Consider the following 19,005-nt stretch of genomic DNA (forward strand, 5'->3'; position numbering starts at 1 on the left):
CCAATTACCCAATATCTACCCTGTTTCTATCTCCTGATGACCTCTGTTCTTAACTGAAATTCTCCAAGTTCCTTCACTAATGTCAGTTCATATCAGTGAGACCATACAGTATTTGTCCTTTTGTTTCTGGCTAATCTCACTCAGCAAAATGTCCTCAAGGTCCATCCATGTTGTTACATACTTCATAACTTTATTCTGTCTTACAGCTGCATGATATTCCATGGTATATATATATATACCACAGCTTGTTTAGCACTTGTCTGTGGATGGACATTTGGGCTGTTTCCATCTCTTGGCAATTGTAAATAATGCTGTTATAAAAATTGGTGTGCAAATGTCCATTTGTGTCCTTGTCCTCATGTCCTCTGAGTTGATACTTAGCAATGGTATTGCCAGGTCATATGGCAATTCTATACTTAGCTTCCTGAGGAACTGCCAAACTGCCTTCCACAGTGGTTGTACCATTTGACATTCCCACCAACAGTAGGTAACTGTGCCTCTTTCTCCACATCCTCTCCAGCACTTGTCGTTTTCTGTTTTATTGATAATGGTCATTCAGGTGGGTGTGAGATGATATCTCATTGTGGTTTTGATTTGCATCTCCCTAATAGCCAGTTGTTCTAGTTAGCTGCCAGAATGCAGTATAAAAGCCAGAAATGGAATGGCTTTTAAAAAGAAGAATTTAATAAGTGCTAGTTTACAGTGCTAAGACCAAGAAAATGTCCCAATTAAAACAGGTCTATAGAAATGTCCAATCTAAGGCATCCAAGGAAAGATACCTTGATTCAAGAAGGCTAATGAAGTTCAGGGTTCCTCTCCCAAGTGGAAAGGCACATGGTGAGCACATTCAGAATTTCTCTCTCATCTTGAAAGGCACATGGCGAACATGGTCAGAGTTTCTCTCTCGGCTAAAAAGGCACATGGTGAGCACGGCGTCATCTGCTACCTTCTTAAAGTCATGTAGTGTGAGATCTGCAACTTCATTTTATTTTCTCAGGATATTTTTAGCTATTCAGGACACTCTTCCCTTCCAGATAAATTTGGTTATTGGTTTTTCTATTTCTGAAAAGTAAGTTTTGGGGATTTTGATTGGTATTGCATTTAATCTGTAAATCAATTTAGGTAGAATTGACATCTTAACTATCTTTAGTCATCCAATCCGTGAACACGGTATGCCCTTCCATCTATTTAGGTCTTCTGTGATTTCTTTTAAAATTTTAACAGTTTTCTTTGTATAGATCTTTTGTATCCTTAGGTAAATTTATTCCTAAATATTTTTTTGGTTGCAATTGTAAATGGAGTTTTTTTCTTGATTCCCCTCCCAGATCGTTCATTACTAATGTATAGAAACACTACAGACTTTTGAGTGTTGATCTTGTAACCTGCCACTTTGCTGTACTCATTTATTAGCTCTAGTAGTTTTGCTGTGGATTTTTCAGGGTTTTTGACATATAGTATCATATGACCTGCAAATGGTGATAGTTTTACTTCTTCCTTTCCAATTTTGATGCCTTGCATTTCTTTTTCTTGTCTAATTGCTCTGGTTAGAACTTCCAACAAAATGTTGAATAACAGTGGTGATAGTGGACATCCTTGTCTTGTTCCTGATCTTAGGGGGAAAGGTTTCAGTTTTTCCCCATTGAGGACGATATGAGCTGTGGGTTTTTCATATATTCCCTTTATCATGTTGAGGAAGTTCCCTTCTATTCCTATCCTTTGAAGTGTTTTCAAAAAGAAAGGATGTTGAATTTTTTTAAATGCCTCTTCTGCATCAATCGAGATGATCATGTGGTTTTTCTGCTTTGATTTGTTGATATGGTGTATTACATTAATTGATTTTCTTACATTGAGCCATCCTTGCATACCTGGGATGAATCCTACTTGGTCATGATGTATGATTCTTTTAGTATACTGCTGGATTTGATCTGCAAGAATTTTGTTGAGGATTTTTGCATCTATATTCATTAGTGAGATTGGTCTGTAATTTTCTTTTCCGGTAGTGTCTTTGTCTGACTTTGATATGAGGGTCATGTCATCTCATAGAATGAGTTAGGTAGCCTTCCCTCCCCTTCAGTCTTTTTGAAGAGTTTGAGCAGGATTGGTACTAATTATTTCTTGAATGTTTGGTAGAATTCACACGTGAAGCCATCTGGTCCGGAACTTTTCTTTTTGAGAAGCTTCTTAATGACTGATTCAATTTCTTTACTTGTGATTGGTTTGTTGAGGTCATCTATTTCTTCTCGAGTCAATGTTGGTTGTTCATGCCTTTCCAGGAAGTTGTCCATTTCATCTACATTGTATTTATTAGCATAAAGTTGTTCATAGTATCCTGTTATTACCTCCTTTATTTCTGTGGGGTCAGTGGTTATGTCTCATCTTCCATTTCTGATCTTATTTATCTCCATCCTCTCTCTTCTTCTTTTTGTCAACCTTGCTAAGGGTCCAGCAATCTTATTGATTTTCTCATAAAACCAGCTTCTGGTGTTGTTGATTTTCTCGATTGTTTTCATGTTTTCAATTTCATTTATTTCTGCTCTAATCTTCGTTATTTCTTTCCTTTTGCTTGCTTTGAGGTTAGTTTGCTGTTCTTTCTCTAGTTCTTCCAAGTGAACAGTTAATTCTTCGATTTTTGCACTTACTTTCTTCTTTTTTGATATAGGCATTTAGGGCAATAAATTTCCCTCTTAGCACTGCCTTTGCTGCATCCCATAAGTTTTGGTGTATGTTGTGTTTTCATTTTCATTTGCCTTAAGATATTTACTGATTTTTCTTGTAATTTCATCCTTGACCCACTGGTTGTTTTAGAGTGTATTGTTGACCCTCCGTATATTTGTGAATTTTCTGGCCCTTTTCCTGTTATTGATTTCCAACTTCATTCCTTTATGATCTGAGAAAGTGTTTTGTATGATTTCAGTCTTTTTAAATGTATTGAGACTTTGTGACCAGCAGATGGCCTATCTTTGAGAATGATCCATGAGCACTTGAGAAAAAGGTGTATCCTTCTGTTGTGGGGTGTAATGTCCTGTAAATGTCTGCTAAGTCTAGCTCATTTATTACAATATTCAAATTCTCTGTTTCTTTATTGATTCTCTGTCTAGAAGTTCTGTCCATTGATGAGAACGGGGAAATTGAAGTCTCCAACTAATGTGTCTGTTTCTCTTTTCAGCATTTTTAGTGTTTGCCTCATGTATTTTGGAGCACTCTGGCTCAGTGCATAAATATTCATGAGTGTTATGTCTTCTTTTTTAATTGTTCCTTTTATTAATACATAATGTCCTTCTTTGTCTCTTTTGTTTTACATTTGAAATCTAATTTGTTGGATATTAGTATAGCTGCTCCTGCTCTTCTGATTGTTATTTGTATGAAATATCTTTTCCCAACCTTTCACTTTCGACCTGTGTTTATCCTTGGGTCTAAAATGTGTCTCCTGTAGACAGCATATAAATGGGTCCTGTTTTTTAATCCATCCTGCCAGTCTGTGTCTTTTGATTGGGGAGTTTAATTAAATGACATTTAGTGTTATTACTGTAAGGGCAGTACTTCTACCATTTTGCCTTTTGGATTTTACGTGTCATATCTGATTTTTCTTCTTTTTACCTTTACTGATAGTCATTTCTACACTCTTCTCCACCCCTCTCTCTCCTGTATCTTTTCCTTCCTATCTCTAGTGCTACCCTCAGTATTTCTTGCAGAGCCTATCTCTTGGTCACAAATTCTCTCAGTGATTTTTTGTCTGAAAATGTTGTAATTTTGAAGGACAATTTTGCTGGATATAGAATTCTTGGTTGGCAGTTTTTCTCTTTTAGGATCTTAAATATACATCCCGCTGTCTTCTCACCTCCATGGTTTCTGCTGAGAAATCTACACATAGTCTTATTGGGCTTCCCTTGCATGTGGTGGATTGATTTGCTCTTGCTGCTTTCAAAATTCTCTCTTTCTCTTTGACATCTGACGTTCTGATTAGTAAGTGTCTTGGAGTACATCTATTTGGATTGATTCTGTTTGGGATACACTGCATTTCTTGGATCTGTAATTTTAAGTCTTTCATAAGAGTTGGGGAATTTTCAGTGATAATTTCCTCTATTAGTTTTTCTCCTCCTTTTCCCTTCTCTTCTCCTTCTGGGACATCCACAATATGTATATTTGTGTACTTCATGTTGTCATTCAGTTCCCTGAGTCCCTGCTCATATTTTTCCATTCTTTTCCCTGTATTTTCTTTTGCTTGTTGGATTTCAGATGTCCCATCCTCTAGTTCAGTAATCCTATTTTCTGCCTCTTGAAATCTGACATTGTAGTTTTCCATTGTTCTTTTCATCTCTTCTACTGTGCCTTTCATTCCCATAAGTTTTGTGATTTGTTTTTTCGGAGTTTTGATTTCTTGTTTTTGTTCGTCCCTTGCCTTCCTTATATCCTTCCTCAATTCATTGATGTGATTTTTGATGAGGTTTTCCACATCTGTTTGAACATTCTGAATTAATTGTTCCAACTCCTGTATCTCATTTGAATTGTTGGTTTGTTCCTTTGACTGGGCCATATCTTCAATTTTCCTAGTATGATTCATTATTTTTTGCTGGCATCTAGGCATTTAATTTCCTTAATTAGTTTATTCTAGAGATTGTTGTCACTTTTTTTACTTAGGATTTTCTTGCTGGATGACTTTGTTGTCTATCTTTTCTTTGACATTCAGTTCAGCTTATTCTGGACCTCTAGCTTAGGTTTTGTTTAACAGATCAGAATCTTTCAGTTTTTGTTTCTTGCCCTGCCTGTATGGTGCCTTTTTTATCCCCCTCTTAGGAGGGTCTACTTAGGTATTATAGACCCCAGTCAGATTTTCCCAGACCAACCTGGCCTCCTGTCAGGAGGAGTCACATGCATCAGTTTTCCCTGCAGATGAGACCCAGCAGGTTGAGAGACTTTCCTATGAAGTCTTTGGACTCTGTTTTTCTTATCCTTCCCAGTATGTGGTGCTTGTCTGCCTGCAGGCCCCACCACCATAAGATGATGTGGTACCTTTAACTTTAGCAGATTCTCCCTACTGGGGCGTGGTAGAGACAGAGGAGAGGTTGTAGGCTGGCTTTAATTGCTTCAGTTTTCCAGTCCCTGGAAAATCTCTCCTTGTGGGAGAGATTCCACCTGAGTTGGGCCCCACCCCCTCCTGGAGAAGGCACAGCCTCCAGACAAACTCTCAGAGAAGCTTAATTCTGCCTATGCTTGGGGCAGTTGGAGCCCAAGAAGCGGTACTGGGGGCGCTCGCAGCTGGCCCAGCTGATCCAGACTGGGGTACGCTGTGTGTCTGGTCACTGATGTGGCCCCAGCAGTTGTTCTGTCCTGTTCCTGGTTATTTACTAGGTGATTTGGAGAACAGACTAAATCCCACACCTCACTAAGCTGCCATCTTGGCTCCTTCTCTGTGTAACCAGGTTTTAAAATCCCCTTATGGTTCTTCTGAAAGCCAAACACGGAATCCCCATGTGACCCGGCAATCCCCCTCCTAGGTGTGAACCCAACAGAATTGAAAGCAGGGGCTTGGGCAGACGCTTGACACGTGCCCGTTTTAGCATCCACGTCCACCTGTGGGCACAGGGCGACCAGAATGCCCACATGGTGGAACATTATGCAGCCGTAAAAAGGAACGCAATTCTGGTCTGTGGATGAGCCTAAAACACACGACATCGGGTGACAGAAGCCAGACCCAAAGGGACCCATACCGTCCAATTCCATTCACATGACACATGCAGAACAGGCAAATCCACCTGGCAGGAACAGACTGGCAGCTGCGGGGGCCAGAGCCGGGGCATGGGGGCCCCTTCTGGGCTGCTGAGAAGGTTCTGGAACTAGACAGAGGTGGTGGCTGCCCAACCTTGCGCATGTGCAAAATGGCCCTGAGTTCATCCAGCGCCACATCCCAGGTGGGTTCTTGGGGGGGGGGGGGGGGCACCGCGGCTGAGCCCGGCTGCCCCTGCCCGGCCAGGTATTCCTGAAGGAGACGGAGCGGCAGGCACTGCAGGAGACGCTGCACCGGGAGGTCGTGCGGAAGATTCTGTTGCTGCAGAGATGGTTCCGGAGGGTTCTGGAACGTCGGCACTTCCTCCAGATGAAGCGGGCCGCCGTCATCATCCAGGTAGCGCGCGGGGCCGGCGGGCAGGCAGGGGATGGGGTGCGGCCAGCGTGGCCCCGCCCAGGCCCCTGAGCACCGACTCTGCACCCCCAGGCTTGCTGGCGGTCCTACCGCGTGCGGCGGGCGCTGGAGCGGACACAGGCAGCTGTGTACCTACAGGCCGCATGGAGGGGATACCGGCAGCGGGCAACCTACCAGCGCCAGCGGCACAGCGCCATCCGCCTGCAAAGCCTGTGCCGTGGGTACCTGCAGCGAAAGAGGTGAGCAGAGCAAGCTTCCGGAACGTTCTGGGAGCCAGGAGGGCCACTGACCAAGTTGCTGCCCAAAATACCGCCTGGCCGGGAGAGTTTTTGGGAGACCATTCTGGACCCCAGAGGCACGATACCCACAGTGGGAGCCTTGGGCCACACCTAGGGGCTCCCCCAAACCTGCCTGTGCTGGGCCGGCCAGCGGAACACCTGGCTTCAGGTGTCAGGGGCCGGGCCACCCACAAGAAGCTCCCTGATCCCAACCTGGTGACCCATGGGCCCCGCCCCTTGGTGCCTGCCAACCCTGCTGGGGACCTGGGGCCGGGCAGAAGTCCAGCTCAGGTGCTGCCCACTCACAGAGTCCCTCCCAGAAAGGCAGGTGGGTGGGAGGCCCAGATGGGCCCAGCTGGCCTCGGGCTACCTGGAGCAGGACCAGTAGGGGCCCCTGCCCGGGACACGTGAGCTGAGCTGGATCCTGGGCAGCAGGTGTCCCAACGGCCACTGGTCCTGCCCCCAGCCTCCCGGCCTCACAGCACCCCCAGCCTGTGGTCAGCTCAAGGCTCCACGCCCCCCAGGTCAGTTCTGGGCGTGGCCTCCACAGCTGTCTCTAAACCACCCACATTTTTCTCCACCCCCTAGATTCAGCCACATGGTTCTGGAGAAACAGGAGGCCGAAGAGAGGGAAAGGGAAGCTCAGCTAGCTGCGAGGGGAGAGGCTGCCATGGGGGGGCCAGGCCAGGCAGCTGGCAGGGAGCAGGGGCTAGAACCTGCCGAGGTCCCCGAGCACGTGGCATCAGAGCCTGAGGCATGGCCGAGGGATGGGACCCCAGTAGAGACCCCAGCAGAGACCCCAGCAGAGACCTCAACAGAGACCCCAGCAGAGACCCCAGCAGAGATCTCAACAGAGACCCCAGCAGAGACCCCAGCCTATCTAGAAAAAGAGATCCCAATGCTGGAGAAGCCTCTTCCACCCCAAAAACCTCTGGCCGAGACCCACGAGAAGGTGCCCAGTAGCCGGGAGAAGCGGGAATCGCGGCGGCAGAGAGGGCTAGAGCACGTGCAGTTCCAGAACAAGCATGTCCAGTCCTGCAAGGATGAGAGCGCCCCCGGAGAAGCCCCCGGGCACCTGCCCGTGGAGCCGGGGGATAGGCTTCCAGAGGGTGGGGAGGCCGCCCAGCAAGACACAGCCCCACTGGGGCCCGGGACAGCCGCCCTGGACTCTTCTCCCAGAAGGCCCATGGCCGCTGGTGAGGGCACAGCAGGAACCCCAGGTGGCAGCCCCGGGCCCAACCGCGCCCAGCGGCCCACCAGCCTCGCCCTGGACAGCGGGGCCAGCCCCCCAGAGACGCCTCCCAAGGACAGGGGCAAGGTGGTGGCCGGCCCCAGGGCCCAGGACCAGCCTGAGAGCCCAAGTGGCTCAGCCCAGATCCAGCGGTACCGGGACCCCGATGCCGAGCGGCTGGCCAGCGCCGTGGAGCAGTGGAGGGGCAAGAAGCTGCTGGGTGCCAGCCCCAGTGCCATGCTCAGCCAGTCCCTGGACCTCAGCGAGCGGCACCGGGCCGCAGGCGCCACGCTCACGCCCTCCGAGTAAGCACGCCCTCCCAGTCTCTGTCCCAGCAGCTCCGGGCAAAAGGCTCAGAGGGGCTGACCCCTACCGGCCAGGACCCTGAGCGCCAGCACCCTAGAAGCTGGGCATGCTTTGGTGCCAGACCCCCTTGGGTCAAGGTCTCCAGCCTCAGTTTCCTCCCCAGCGAAGGGCGGTAAATTAGACCCCATGTGGGTAGGTGGGAGGTGACAACAGCCCAAGCTAAGTGTGGCGGGCGCACACCACCGGCCCCTGCACCTAGCATCAGGGAAAGAACTGTTGGGAGAAGTGCTGGGGCTTTTCGCTGAGTAGGGCAGGGTTCACCGGGCTCTGCTGGCATTGGGGACACCATCCCGTGCTCGGCGTTCGTGCCCCCTGGACACCCGGCCTCCCTGACCACCACCCACCGGATGCCAGCAGCACCCCCTCCCCATCCCGTAGAGACACCTGCGGATGTCTCTGGACACTGCATAGTGTCCCAAGTATCACCCCTGTTTGAGAACCACCACCCACGACCCTCGCGCGTGTTTGTAAAGCGAGGGTGTGTGCTTGTGCCCTGCAGGGAAAGGCGCGTCTCCCTCTCCACCAGTGACATCTCCAAGCTGCTCCCGTCCCCCACCAAGACCCAGGTGATGCTCTGACCCTCAGGGCTCCTGCCGGGAGAGCGGGAGGAAAAGGGGAACCCCCGGCTTCCCCCTCGCTTCTCACCCCACCCCTCCCTGCCTGCTGTCGCGCAGCCTGCAGCAGAAACCACGGACGGGGAGCCTGGCACCAAGAAGCCAGGCATCCAGAAGAAGAAGTCGGGGGACCCGTTCCCCAGCCCCGACGTGGGGCTCTCCCCAGGCCCCCTGGCCGACTCCAAGTAAGTGGTCACTCAGGGCACCCCGATGGGTCAAGGCCACAGTTTCCCTGGACGCCGAGTTGCGGGGCATGTGGCCCACTGCCCCGTGGCTCAAGCTCCTTGTGTGCACACGGGGCCAGGCTTGGCACTCGCCAGCCCGGCCACCTCGGGGGACAGGACCCCCAGCTGAGGCCGTGGCCTATCTGTGTCACCTCCCCCAGGCCTGCAGGGGAGGGGTTCCTGTTTGGAATCAAAACCAGCTCCCGATCCCCTGTCCCTTCCTCTGGGAAGTCCTCCTGGGTCTTGGGTGGAAGAAAATTGGGTCACTGCACATGTTCCAGTCGGTTCCGTCACAGAGCAGAGCGAGTGGGACCGGACAGGGGAGCCGTGATCGGAAACGCAGGGGACGGGCGGCCGAGGCCGGCACAGACCGGGGTCTCCCAGCCTCCCTGTAGAGCCCCCACCGCAGAGCAGGCCCCTCGCCAGGCCCGGCCCCCCGGGACACCAGCCAGACCTCCTCAGGGAAGCGAGGGCCGTGCGAGCTGGAAAAGCCTGGCGTCCTCCCCCGTCGCGGCTCATGTCACTTAGCCCTCACTCCATCCCTCAGTTTCCCGGGGTTGCTCTAACAAACGACCACAAACCGGGGCTTAGGACAGCAAGCTGGTCCTCTCTCCCATCCTAGGGGCCGTGAGTCCAAATCCATGTCACCGGGGGGCCTTCCTACCTCCTCCGGGGCAGCCACCCCCTTCGGCCTGCACCCCTCTCGTCATGGCCAGCATTTGGGGCCCACCCGGGTCACACAGGACGGCCTCGTCCCGAGAGCCTCATCCTCAGTCCACACGGGAGGACGCTTTTCCCAAATAGGGCTCACAGGTCCTCAGGTTCCTGGGATTATGGTGTAGCCGTATCTTCTGAGGAGCTGCCGTTCACCCATGAGAGTCCGTCTTCCAGGCCCCCTAAAGTTCACATACAAGATACACCCCACCCCCAACCTGCGGTCCCCGAAAGTCTCAGCCTCGGGTGGGGGACCTGTCTCCTCCTACCAGAAAGAAAGTCCTGAAGCTGCCAGAACGCAGCGCACAGAAGCAGGGGCTTCTGCAAGTTGTCAGGCCAGGAACACGTCCAAACTAAGGCCTTGGCGGGACGATACTGGGCCTCTGAAGACAGCCCGCCAGCAGTGCGACTGTCACCTGGGCAGGCACACACCGGCCTCTGCCGGCCCATCTCCCCTGGGTTTCCATGCTCCGGCTCCTGGCTCCAGTGGCCTGAGCGTCTGTGGCTCCTCTCCTAGGTACCCTGGGCCTTCTACATATGTCCTTTGTCCTCTTTATCACAGACTCTAGTAAGGGAACTGAACCTCCATGGAAACAACCTAACAGAAGTTCCTGCCCGCAGCAGGTCTGCCCCGCAGGATGGAGTAAAAGACCCCAGCCGTTTCAGACCACCACAACCTACGGTGGGGTTTCCTGGTCACAGGGTAATTCTATCTCGAACCTTTCGAGGAACCTCCAAGCCGTTTCCCATGGCGGCCGCACCGTCTCGTTCCCACAGCTGCAGTTTCTCGGCACCCTCGTGGGCACTGGTTACTTTCCTTTTGTTTCTGTTTTCCTGCAGCCGTGGAAGTGGGCCTCGTCCTTACGAAAGGTGCCATCACTTCCGCCTTCCTTCCCGAACCTTAAATGAAGCCTCTTGTTCTCATGCAGATCCACATTTAAGAGACTTTTCCTGCACAAAAACAAGGAGAAAAAGTACAGCCTGGAGGGCGTGGAGGAGACGGAGAGCACAGCGCCTGGGCCCCTCGCGCTGGAAGGTGCAGCGGTGAAGAAGAGTCTAGAAGGTTGGTTGCCTGCTGCCATGGGGTCCACTGGCAGGGCTGGCAGAGCCGGGGGGGCACCGAGGGTCTCCCTGGTGTCACCATGGGCTCGGCCCCGGGCTCGCCGCTTTGGGGGCCGGTCCCCACCCCGGGGGCCCTCCCTGCGGCCGGCAGAGCCTCGCCTGCTCGCCCGACCGGAGCCCGGCCTCCCCCAGCCCCCGCCAGTCAGCAGTCGCGACCCCCCGCGGGTGAGAAGCCCGCCAAGGAGCCGGGAGGCAAAGGGAAGAAGAACCGAAACCTCAAGGTCGGCAAAATCACGGTGTCCGAGAAGTGGCGGGAGTCGGTGTTCCGGAAGATCACCAACGCCAACGAGCTCAAGTACCTGGACGAGTTCCTGCTCAACAAGGTGGGCCAGGGGGCTCGGGCCAGGGGTTGCTGGGGGGGCTCGAGCTGGGGGGGCTCGGGCTGGGGGGGGCTCGGGCCAGGGGCACTTGGGTCGGGGGGCACTTGGACCCGTAGGCGCTCAGGCCAGGGTCTTGGGTTGGGGAGGGCTCGGGCAGGGGGGGCACGCGACAGGAGGCAGCAGCCCTGGCTGCACACTCCGACCTCGGTGAGTCAGGAATTGGGAATTCAGGCCCATGACCCCGAGGTTCAGAAAGTTCTAGAAACTGAGCAATTGTTCCGGAATTGGGCATCAGCTTATTTTCTGCAGAAGCTAAGCTGGTGCGAGGTGATTCAGAGTCTCCGTTTCCCTCCCCGGGTTGAGCACTTACGCTCGTGTAGTCCTGGGAGGCTGTGTCAGATGGAAGCTGTCCGAATTCCGAGACGCACCATCCCCAGGGCTTCGTTCAGGGCAGGGCCTGGCCACCGGGTCACACACCAGGAATTACCGGCCCGTGGGTTTGTGCAAGGTGCACGCAAACGGCCCTCACGCCACAGCTCGTGCAGGGAAGTTTGAAACCCATGTCTTTGAACATGGAAAGTTTGGGACTCGAAGTTTAAACATTAGAGACTCTCCTGCATGCCCTGCAGGCTGGTTGTCCCGGGTTCACGCCGGGGAGGGCAGGGGATGTGCTGCGATCCCAAAATCCCCACCTACTGCCCCCAGAACGGGCAGCTCACAGAGTGGGGCTGCGGCGGCCCGCCCCCAGTCCTACTGGATCCCCCGGCCGTCATGCACAGCTGCGGCCCCACGCGTCCCAGCCCTCTTGACACACGCTCTTGCACCCGCGTGGACCGAGCACGGACAGTGTCCAGCAGAGGGGTGGCCGCCACCGGGCTGGGCCACGCTCATGGCCCGTCCTGCTGCAAACTGCATTTATAGGGACCCTGCCTTGGGGCTTGGGGCCTAGCCTCCCACTGCACCTGCTCCTCCTGATGTTTGCACAGTCCCGACGTTCTGGGGGACACGAGTTGAGCGGGGACGTGGTTGCACCCAGGAGGCAGCAGTGGCGCCGGGGGCGGGGAGGGGCGTCTCGGGATGAGGCCTAACGACCCCTCCCCCTGCAGATCAACGACCTGCGCTCCCAGAAGACGGCAATGGAGGGTCTGTTCATCGAGGCCACTGAGAAGTTCCGGAGCAACATCAAAACCATGTACTCCGTGCCCGTAAGTGGGGCGGCACCCCGCCCCCCTTCCCTGAGCACCCCCAGCACCATGTCCCCGCCTGTGCCCCCCCGACCCCTGCCCCCCGCCTGTGGGCACCCCCCCCGGGCACCCCACCCTCACCCATGCCCCCCACCCCCACCTACTCTGCTTGTGCCCTCCAGAACGGGAAGGTCCACGTGGGCTACAAGGACCTGGTGGAGAACTTCCAGATCGTCGTGAGCAACCTGGCGGCCGAGCGCGGCGACCGCGACCCCAACCTTGTCCTCAACCTCTTCCAGTCGCTCCTGGACGAGTTCACCCGCGGCCACTCCAGGCACGACTTCGAGCCCCCGAAGGTGGGTGCCGCCCCTCGTGGCGGGGGGACGCAGCGGCCGGGCTGGCGGGAGCCCCCCACGGACCCCATCTCTGCTTCTCCCACAGAGCAAGTCGCAGAAGAAGAAGCGGAAGCAGGAGCGTGCCGTGAGTGCCCCTTGCGGGGACCCCCAAACCCCACTGCGCTCCTCCGAGCCCTACTGAGCCCCCTTCATGCCCCGCATCCTCCTGAACCCCAGTGGGCCTCACTGAGCCCCGGTGCACCCCCTTGAACCCCACTCTGCCCCCCTCGAGCACCCCTTGACCCCCCACACCCCCATGCCACCCTGGACCCCATTGTGTCCCCCAAACCCTGCTGCCCCCTGACCCCTGATCCCGAGCCGCCACCCACAGGTCCAGGAGCACAACGGGCACGTTTTCGGCAGCTACCAGGTGAGCATCCCGCAATCGTGCGAGCAGTGCCTCTCCTACATCTGGCTCATGGACAAGGCCCTGCTCTGCAGCGGTGAGCACCCCGACCCCGACCCCTGCTCAGCCACGTCCCTCCCACTCCAGCCAACTTGGGCTCACCGGCCCTCAACCCCCACCACATCCAGGTGCCTGTGGGCCGCAGGGGGTCCTCTCTCCCTGTCCCAGGGCCCGCACCCCTCCGGCGGCTCCAGGGAAGCCCCTCCCACTGGGGGTGCTGCCAGGGGGCTTGGTTTGCAGCCGCAGCGCTGTGTCCTCTGCCCCCTCACCGTCACCCAGCTGCCTTCCCTCCCTCTGTCCATCCATCTATCTCCTTCCTCGTCCTCAAAGACCCCGTCACACCGGGTGGCCCATCTCGATTGAAACAGCGCCCCCTGCCACCCCCCACTTCCATACAAGGACTCCCAAAGGCGAGGGGTTTAGGACTTCAGCACGTCTTTCCTGGGGGGGGGGGGGGGGGGGCGCACAGTTCAACCACCCCGGGCACCCCCTTTCCGATAGAGCCAATTTCCTCTCGAGGAAGACCCAGCAGCCTGGAGCTCGGGGAGGTCATCAGAAGTTGCGGTAGCCACATCCCAGCCCCGGCCACAGCTGAATCCCCAGGGCCACCCCTTGTGGGGACCAAGGCCCAGGACCCCCAAGCCCTGCTCTCGCCCCACTGGCCGGGGTGCACCTGGGCTACTCAGGTCATCAGCAGTGACCACCCACTGCTTGGTCCCCCGACCTGCTAACCCAGCACACAGACCTCTGTGGCCAGGGTCCAGAAGCCGGCAGACAGACTCCATGGGAGCCCCCTGCAGGCAGCATCAGGGGAGGGGCAGCATGGAAGCCAGGGCCCCCGCCCCTTCATGTCTGAGCCCCCCCACCCCGTCACCTTCCAGTGTGTAAGATGACCTGCCACAAGAAGTGTCTGCCCAAGGTCCAGACCTACTGCTTGTACACCTGTGGGAGGAAGGTGAGTGGGGGGCCATGCGGAACTTTCTGGAACAGTTTTCCTCTGGCCCAGGACCAGGTCCCTGGGGGAGGCTGTCAGGATGGACAATGGTGGAGAGGAGGGGCTGGGTGCAGGGCGGGCAAGCGAGGGGCTGGTGGGGAGGGGTCCGCAGCTCTGCTCTCTCACCTCCTTCTGAGCCCCTTGAGGTAGGAGCAGGACTGGGGGGGCTCTCTGACCTCTCCCTGGCAGCCATGGGGGCAGAGGCTGGGGGTGCCATGGAGACACCCTCCTGGGAGGCCACCCCCAGGTGCTGCACCCAGCAGCTGGCATCCAGCCCCAGGGCGCACCCCAGCTGGCAGGGAGGGTCTGACCGCCTGGGCCTTGCAGATTGAGCCGGGCGCCGAGCCAGGCCACTTCGGCGTCTGTGTGGACAGCCTGACCAGCGACAAGGCCTCGGTGCCCATCGTCCTGGAGAAGCTTCTGGAATATGTGGAGATGCACGGCCTGTACACAGAAGGCCTCTACCGCAAGTCAGGTGCCGCTAACCGCACACGGGAGCTCCGGCAGGCGCTGCAGACAGGTGAACAAGGATGAGGGGGTCCAGGGATGGGGGGGCCTGGGGGATAGGTAAGTGGGGATGGGGGTCACAGGCAGATGCAGAGACGGGTGAGCCTGAGGGACAGGTGGGTGCAGAGACAGGTGGGCCTGAGGTATGGATGGGCTGGTGCACAGGTGGGCCTGGGGCATAGGTGGGCTCCAGGCCCCACCCCGCCCCGCCACCCAGGCCCCCTCACCCCACTGCCCTGCAGACCCCGCGGCTGTGTGCCTGGAGGCCTACCCCATCCACGCCATCACGGGGGTGCTGAAGCAGTGGCTACGGGAGCTGCCCGAGCCCCTCATGACCTTCGCCCAGTACAACGACTTCCTCCGTGCCGTGGGTGAGCGCGGGCCCCCAGGGTGGCGGGGGTGGGGAGGGCAGGGCCAGCGCAGGGGGCGGGGGCAGGTGTCCACCTGGGACCGTGTCTCCCCGGCCTGAGCCCCGCCTGCCCACAGAGCTGCCCGAGCGGCAGGAACAGCTGGCCGCCATCTACGCCGTCCTGGAGCACCTGCCTGAGGCCAGCCACAGTGCGCTGGAGCGACTCGTCTTCCACCTGGTCAAGCAAGTGCCCCCCTCACCAACTCCCCAGGGTGCGGGCTGCGGGGCAGGGTGGGCCTGGCTGTGGGAGGGCTTCACGGCGCCTCGGCCCCCAGGGTGGCGCTGCTGGAGGACGTGAACCGCATGTCGCCCGGTGCCCTGGCCATCGTCTTTGCCCCCTGCCTGCTGCGCTGCCCCGACACCTCGGACCCCCTCACCAGCATGAAGGACGTCCTGAAGGTCACCACGTGAGTCCTGGCTGGCAGGACCCCTCCTTCCAGAATCGGGGGCCACCCCATCCCCGCAGAGAGAAGTGTCTGGAAGGGACGGGCTGGTCTCCGAGCTGCAGGGCGACAGGTTTGATCCGGCCCAGCTTCCTTCTCTGTGGGTGTGGCTCACCCTAAAACCAAACTGCAACCATTTCCTGGGGTCACCGAGACGCAGCTCCCCAAAGTGGGCAGCTCCTGGCCACAGGAAGTGATCCCCTCCTGGAGCCCAGAAGTCCACAATCCCTGCGTTGTCAGGGCTGCCACTCTCCGAGGGCTGTCAGGGCAGTCGTGGCTTCTGGCCTGCCATGGCATGACTCAGTGTCCACCTCCTTCTCCCTGCGTCTCCCAGCCATGCAAACTTCCCCTCCTGACTAAAGGCACCTTCAGATAAGGACCCTTCCAGGGCAGGGGCTCAGGGGTGAGCCCAGCTCAGCCCAGGTCTCTGAGCACAAGCCCAGCCCCATCACGGCCTCATACAAAAGGCTGACTGGGGGTCCACCCGGGGACCTTCCCCTGGGCAGCACTCCCACCTCCCTCTAGTTTGGGCCTGGGTCGAGGGGCAGCATCTCACCTCCACAGCGGTACAAGCGCCTCTCCCCAGCCTCTGCTGCACGCCGAGGGGGATGCCCAAGCAAGAGGCAGCAGTTCCCAGAAGCCACATTCCAGAAGGTTCTTCCTTCCCCCTGAGCCTGAGGAGGGTTGGGCGTCAAGAGCAGGCCACTTTCTGGGCTGCAAGTCGTCATATAAGGGGCCATCCCCTCAGCAGTTAGCAAGGCCCCTGGGGACAGCTTCAGACGGCCGCAAAGCAGCAGCTGGGCAGGGAGAGGCACGGGCAGCCTGAGACCACCCATTCGCCCCTGCCTCTTCTGGGGCTTGCTATGGTCTTTGCCTCGCCTGTGGTTGATTATGGGGAGCCTGAGGTGCAGCTGCCTTCTCTGTAGACTTAACCCACCCACCCCCAGCACTGACCCCTCCAGGCTCAGCACCCCCAGTACTGACCCCTCCAGGCTGAGCCCCTCCCAGCACTGACCCCTCCAGGCTGAGCCCCCCCAGCACTGACCCCTCCAAGCTGAGCCCTTCCCAGTACTGACCCCTCCAGGCTGAGCTCCCCCACCCCTGGACTGACCCCTCCAAGCTGAGCCCCTCCCAGCACTGATCCCTCCAGGCTGAGCCCACCCCCGGACTGACCCCTCCAGCCTGAGCGCCTCCCCCAGGACTGGCCCCTCCTGCAATCCCTGGCCATAGCAGGCATGTCATGGGAGGATCCCTGGGGCCTGGTGGCGACCCCAGGACCCTTCACATAACCCACCTGTTCCTCTTCCTTCCTGCTGGTGACACTGGGGAGCCGGGGCCCCCTGCCCTGCCGGGCCTGCAAGGGCAGAGGCTCTGGGCCGAGGTAGGGTGAGGGCGGCTCCATCTCACCAACCCCCAGCCCTGGCTGCCTCTGAGTTGCCGCCCACCCCCTCCCCGGGGGCTGCTGCAGGTGCGTGGAGCTGCTGATCAGGGAGCAGATGAGAAAGTACAAGGTGAAGATGGCCGAGATCAGCCAGCTGGAGGCTGCCGAGAGCATCGCCTTCCGCAGGCTCTCGCTGCTGCGCCAGAGCATGGTGAGTGGGGTGCCCGGCCTGGGACCCGGATCCCTGGACCTCTGCCCACTTGGCGGGGCAGCTGCCTTGGCCACAGGCCCTGGGCACACCCATTGGGTGGAGCCTGCCGTCCCACTGCTGGGGGTCCCTGAGACCCTCTAATCGCTTCCTAGCCCACCGGCCATAGCCCCGCCCCTTTGGGCCAAAGGTCATCCATGTGGCCCCGCCCCTTCCCCATCCCTTCCTGCTTAGCCCGCCCCCTGCCTCCCTGGCCCCGCCCCTGCCCACAATGCCCTGCCCCTTTGCTAGCGCTGAGTCCAGTGGGCCCCGCCCTCCACCCACCTGGCCCCGCCCACGTGGTCACGCTGTCTTGTCTCTCCCCCAGCCTTGGCCGCTCAAACTGGGGTTTTCATCTCCCTATGAGGGGGTCCTGGTATGTACCTGTCCAGGGCCACATAGGGTCTATCTCCGGGTGCAGTTGCATGCTGGGGTCCCCTCGGCCCCCGGGAGCATGTTCTAACCGGGAACGCATGCTGGGAGAGGCCCCAGGCCGCCCGACACTAACCACGAGGCTGCACGGCCACCCTGCCCTGTGACTGCCAGGCCGTCCATCTCAGAACTAACCCGGGGCTGCCGGGCCTCCCCTGGCCCCGCGAGCCGGACTCCAGCCTGACCCGCTGCTGCCCTGTTTCAGAACAAGAGCCCCCCGGCCAGGACGGGCAGCGAGGCTGCGGAGGAGCTGGAGGTGCTGCCCGAGGAGGGGGCCGAGGGCGACGAGGACCGTGAGAAGGAGCTGCTCATGGAGCGCATCCAGTCCATCAAGGAGGAGAAGCAAGTGCCCCTTCCCCTGCGCCCCCGAGCCCGGACAACCCAAGGGGCCCCTCTCCAGGCGCAGGCAGCGGCTCCATCATGCTGGGCCCCCGCTGTGCTAGAAGACGATGTGGAGTGTGCGAGCAAAACGGCCACCCGCCGCTCCTTCTTTAAACACTGTGCTCGAGGCAGGGCGTGGGGTTCTGGGGGCAGGAGGGTAGCGAGGGAGGAAGGGGCACCGTCAGAGCCGGGCTCGGGCTACAGGGGCCCACGGGCCCAAGGGCGGGGGCAACTCCTGGGGTACCAGGCAGGGAGCCGCGGCCTCCAGCAGAACCGTGACCCCCGCGTCCCCGGCCCTGTCGCCCAGGGAGGACATCACCTATCGGCTGCCAGAGTTGGACCCGCGCGGCTCGGACGAGGAGAACCTGGACTCGGAGACGTCGGCCAGCTCCGAGAGCCTGCTGGAGGAGCGCGCGGGCCGGGCCGCCGCCGAAGGTCAGTAGCCAACAGCCGCCGCCGTCCTCCGCCCTCCCCGGCTGGCCGCGGGCCTGGGCGCCGCAGTAACCCGCCCGTCTGTCTCTCAAAAGGGCCCCCCGCGCCGGCTCCCCCCTGCCCCGGCGCCCCCGCCCCGAGCCCCCTCCCCGCGCCGGCCGCCCCTCCGCGACCCAGGCCGTTGTCCTTCGCCACGGTCCGAGTGAAGACCCCCCGGCGGACCCCCGTCCTGCCCACGGCCAACATCAAGCTCCCGCCGGGCCTGCCCTCCCACCTGCCCGGCCGGGCGCCCGGGGCCCCGCTGCCCGCCGACCCCGTGCGGCGCCGAGAGCCGCCCGCCCGCCGCCCGGACCTGGTGCACTCTGTCTACGCCGCGCCCGGCCCGGGCCCGCCCTCCCAGGGCGCTCGGGAGACCCCGGACGCGGACGCGCGGCTGCGCGGGGCCCAGCGCAGGCACTCCGACCCCCCCACATACCGCCTGCCCCCCGCTTCAGGCCAGGCCAACGGCTGAGGGACCCCGCCCGGCGCCGCCCGCACGCCCCCCGCGCCGCCGCCCCACGCCCGCCGGGCGCCACGGAGCTGGCACCGGCTCTCACGGAAGGATCCGGTAAAGTTCAGCCTGCAGCGGGAGGCGCGCCCCCAGGCTCGAGCCCCGCCGGCCCTGCAGGAGCCCCCGCCGCCCCCGGACCCCCTGTATGTTCTTCTGTAACTGTCACTCCGCGCGGTTTCCACGCCTTTCAACTCCCAGCCTTAACGGAGGACTGGCCGTGCTCCCTTACAAAGCTC

General features: G+C 58.3%; 1 protein-coding gene across 3 annotated transcripts in view; it reads left to right on the forward strand.

Moving 5' to 3' along the window:
* The window catches only part of MYO9B (myosin IXB), a 78,788-nt gene extending 60,049 nt beyond the window's left edge, over positions 1–18,739 (forward strand). For all 3 annotated transcript variants that reach the window (XM_077122007.1, XM_077122009.1, XM_077122010.1), the window contains 21 exons: positions 5,972–6,121; positions 6,212–6,378; positions 7,006–7,953; positions 8,514–8,580; positions 8,689–8,813; positions 10,496–10,629; positions 10,821–11,011; positions 12,115–12,213; positions 12,375–12,548; positions 12,634–12,672; positions 12,919–13,030; positions 13,875–13,948; positions 14,315–14,507; positions 14,737–14,865; positions 14,981–15,086; positions 15,179–15,310; positions 16,815–16,938; positions 17,303–17,350; positions 17,612–17,752; positions 18,099–18,222; positions 18,714–18,739. In XM_077122007.1, the coding sequence (XP_076978122.1) occupies positions 5,972–6,121; positions 6,212–6,378; positions 7,006–7,953; positions 8,514–8,580; positions 8,689–8,813; positions 10,496–10,629; positions 10,821–11,011; positions 12,115–12,213; positions 12,375–12,548; positions 12,634–12,672; positions 12,919–13,030; positions 13,875–13,948; positions 14,315–14,507; positions 14,737–14,865; positions 14,981–15,086; positions 15,179–15,310; positions 16,815–16,938; positions 17,303–17,350; positions 17,612–17,752; positions 18,099–18,222; positions 18,714–18,730 (3,294 nt within the window). In that variant the 3' untranslated portion in view covers positions 18,731–18,739. The remainder of the gene's footprint in view (positions 1–5,971; positions 6,122–6,211; positions 6,379–7,005; positions 7,954–8,513; positions 8,581–8,688; positions 8,814–10,495; positions 10,630–10,820; positions 11,012–12,114; positions 12,214–12,374; positions 12,549–12,633; positions 12,673–12,918; positions 13,031–13,874; positions 13,949–14,314; positions 14,508–14,736; positions 14,866–14,980; positions 15,087–15,178; positions 15,311–16,814; positions 16,939–17,302; positions 17,351–17,611; positions 17,753–18,098; positions 18,223–18,713) is intronic.
* The last annotated feature ends 266 nt before the right edge of the window (positions 18,740–19,005 follow it).

The sequence above is a fragment of the Tamandua tetradactyla genome, chromosome 11, assembly GCF_023851605.1.
Source record: "Tamandua tetradactyla isolate mTamTet1 chromosome 11, mTamTet1.pri, whole genome shotgun sequence".
NCBI classification, from domain to species: domain Eukaryota; kingdom Metazoa; phylum Chordata; class Mammalia; order Pilosa; family Myrmecophagidae; genus Tamandua; species Tamandua tetradactyla.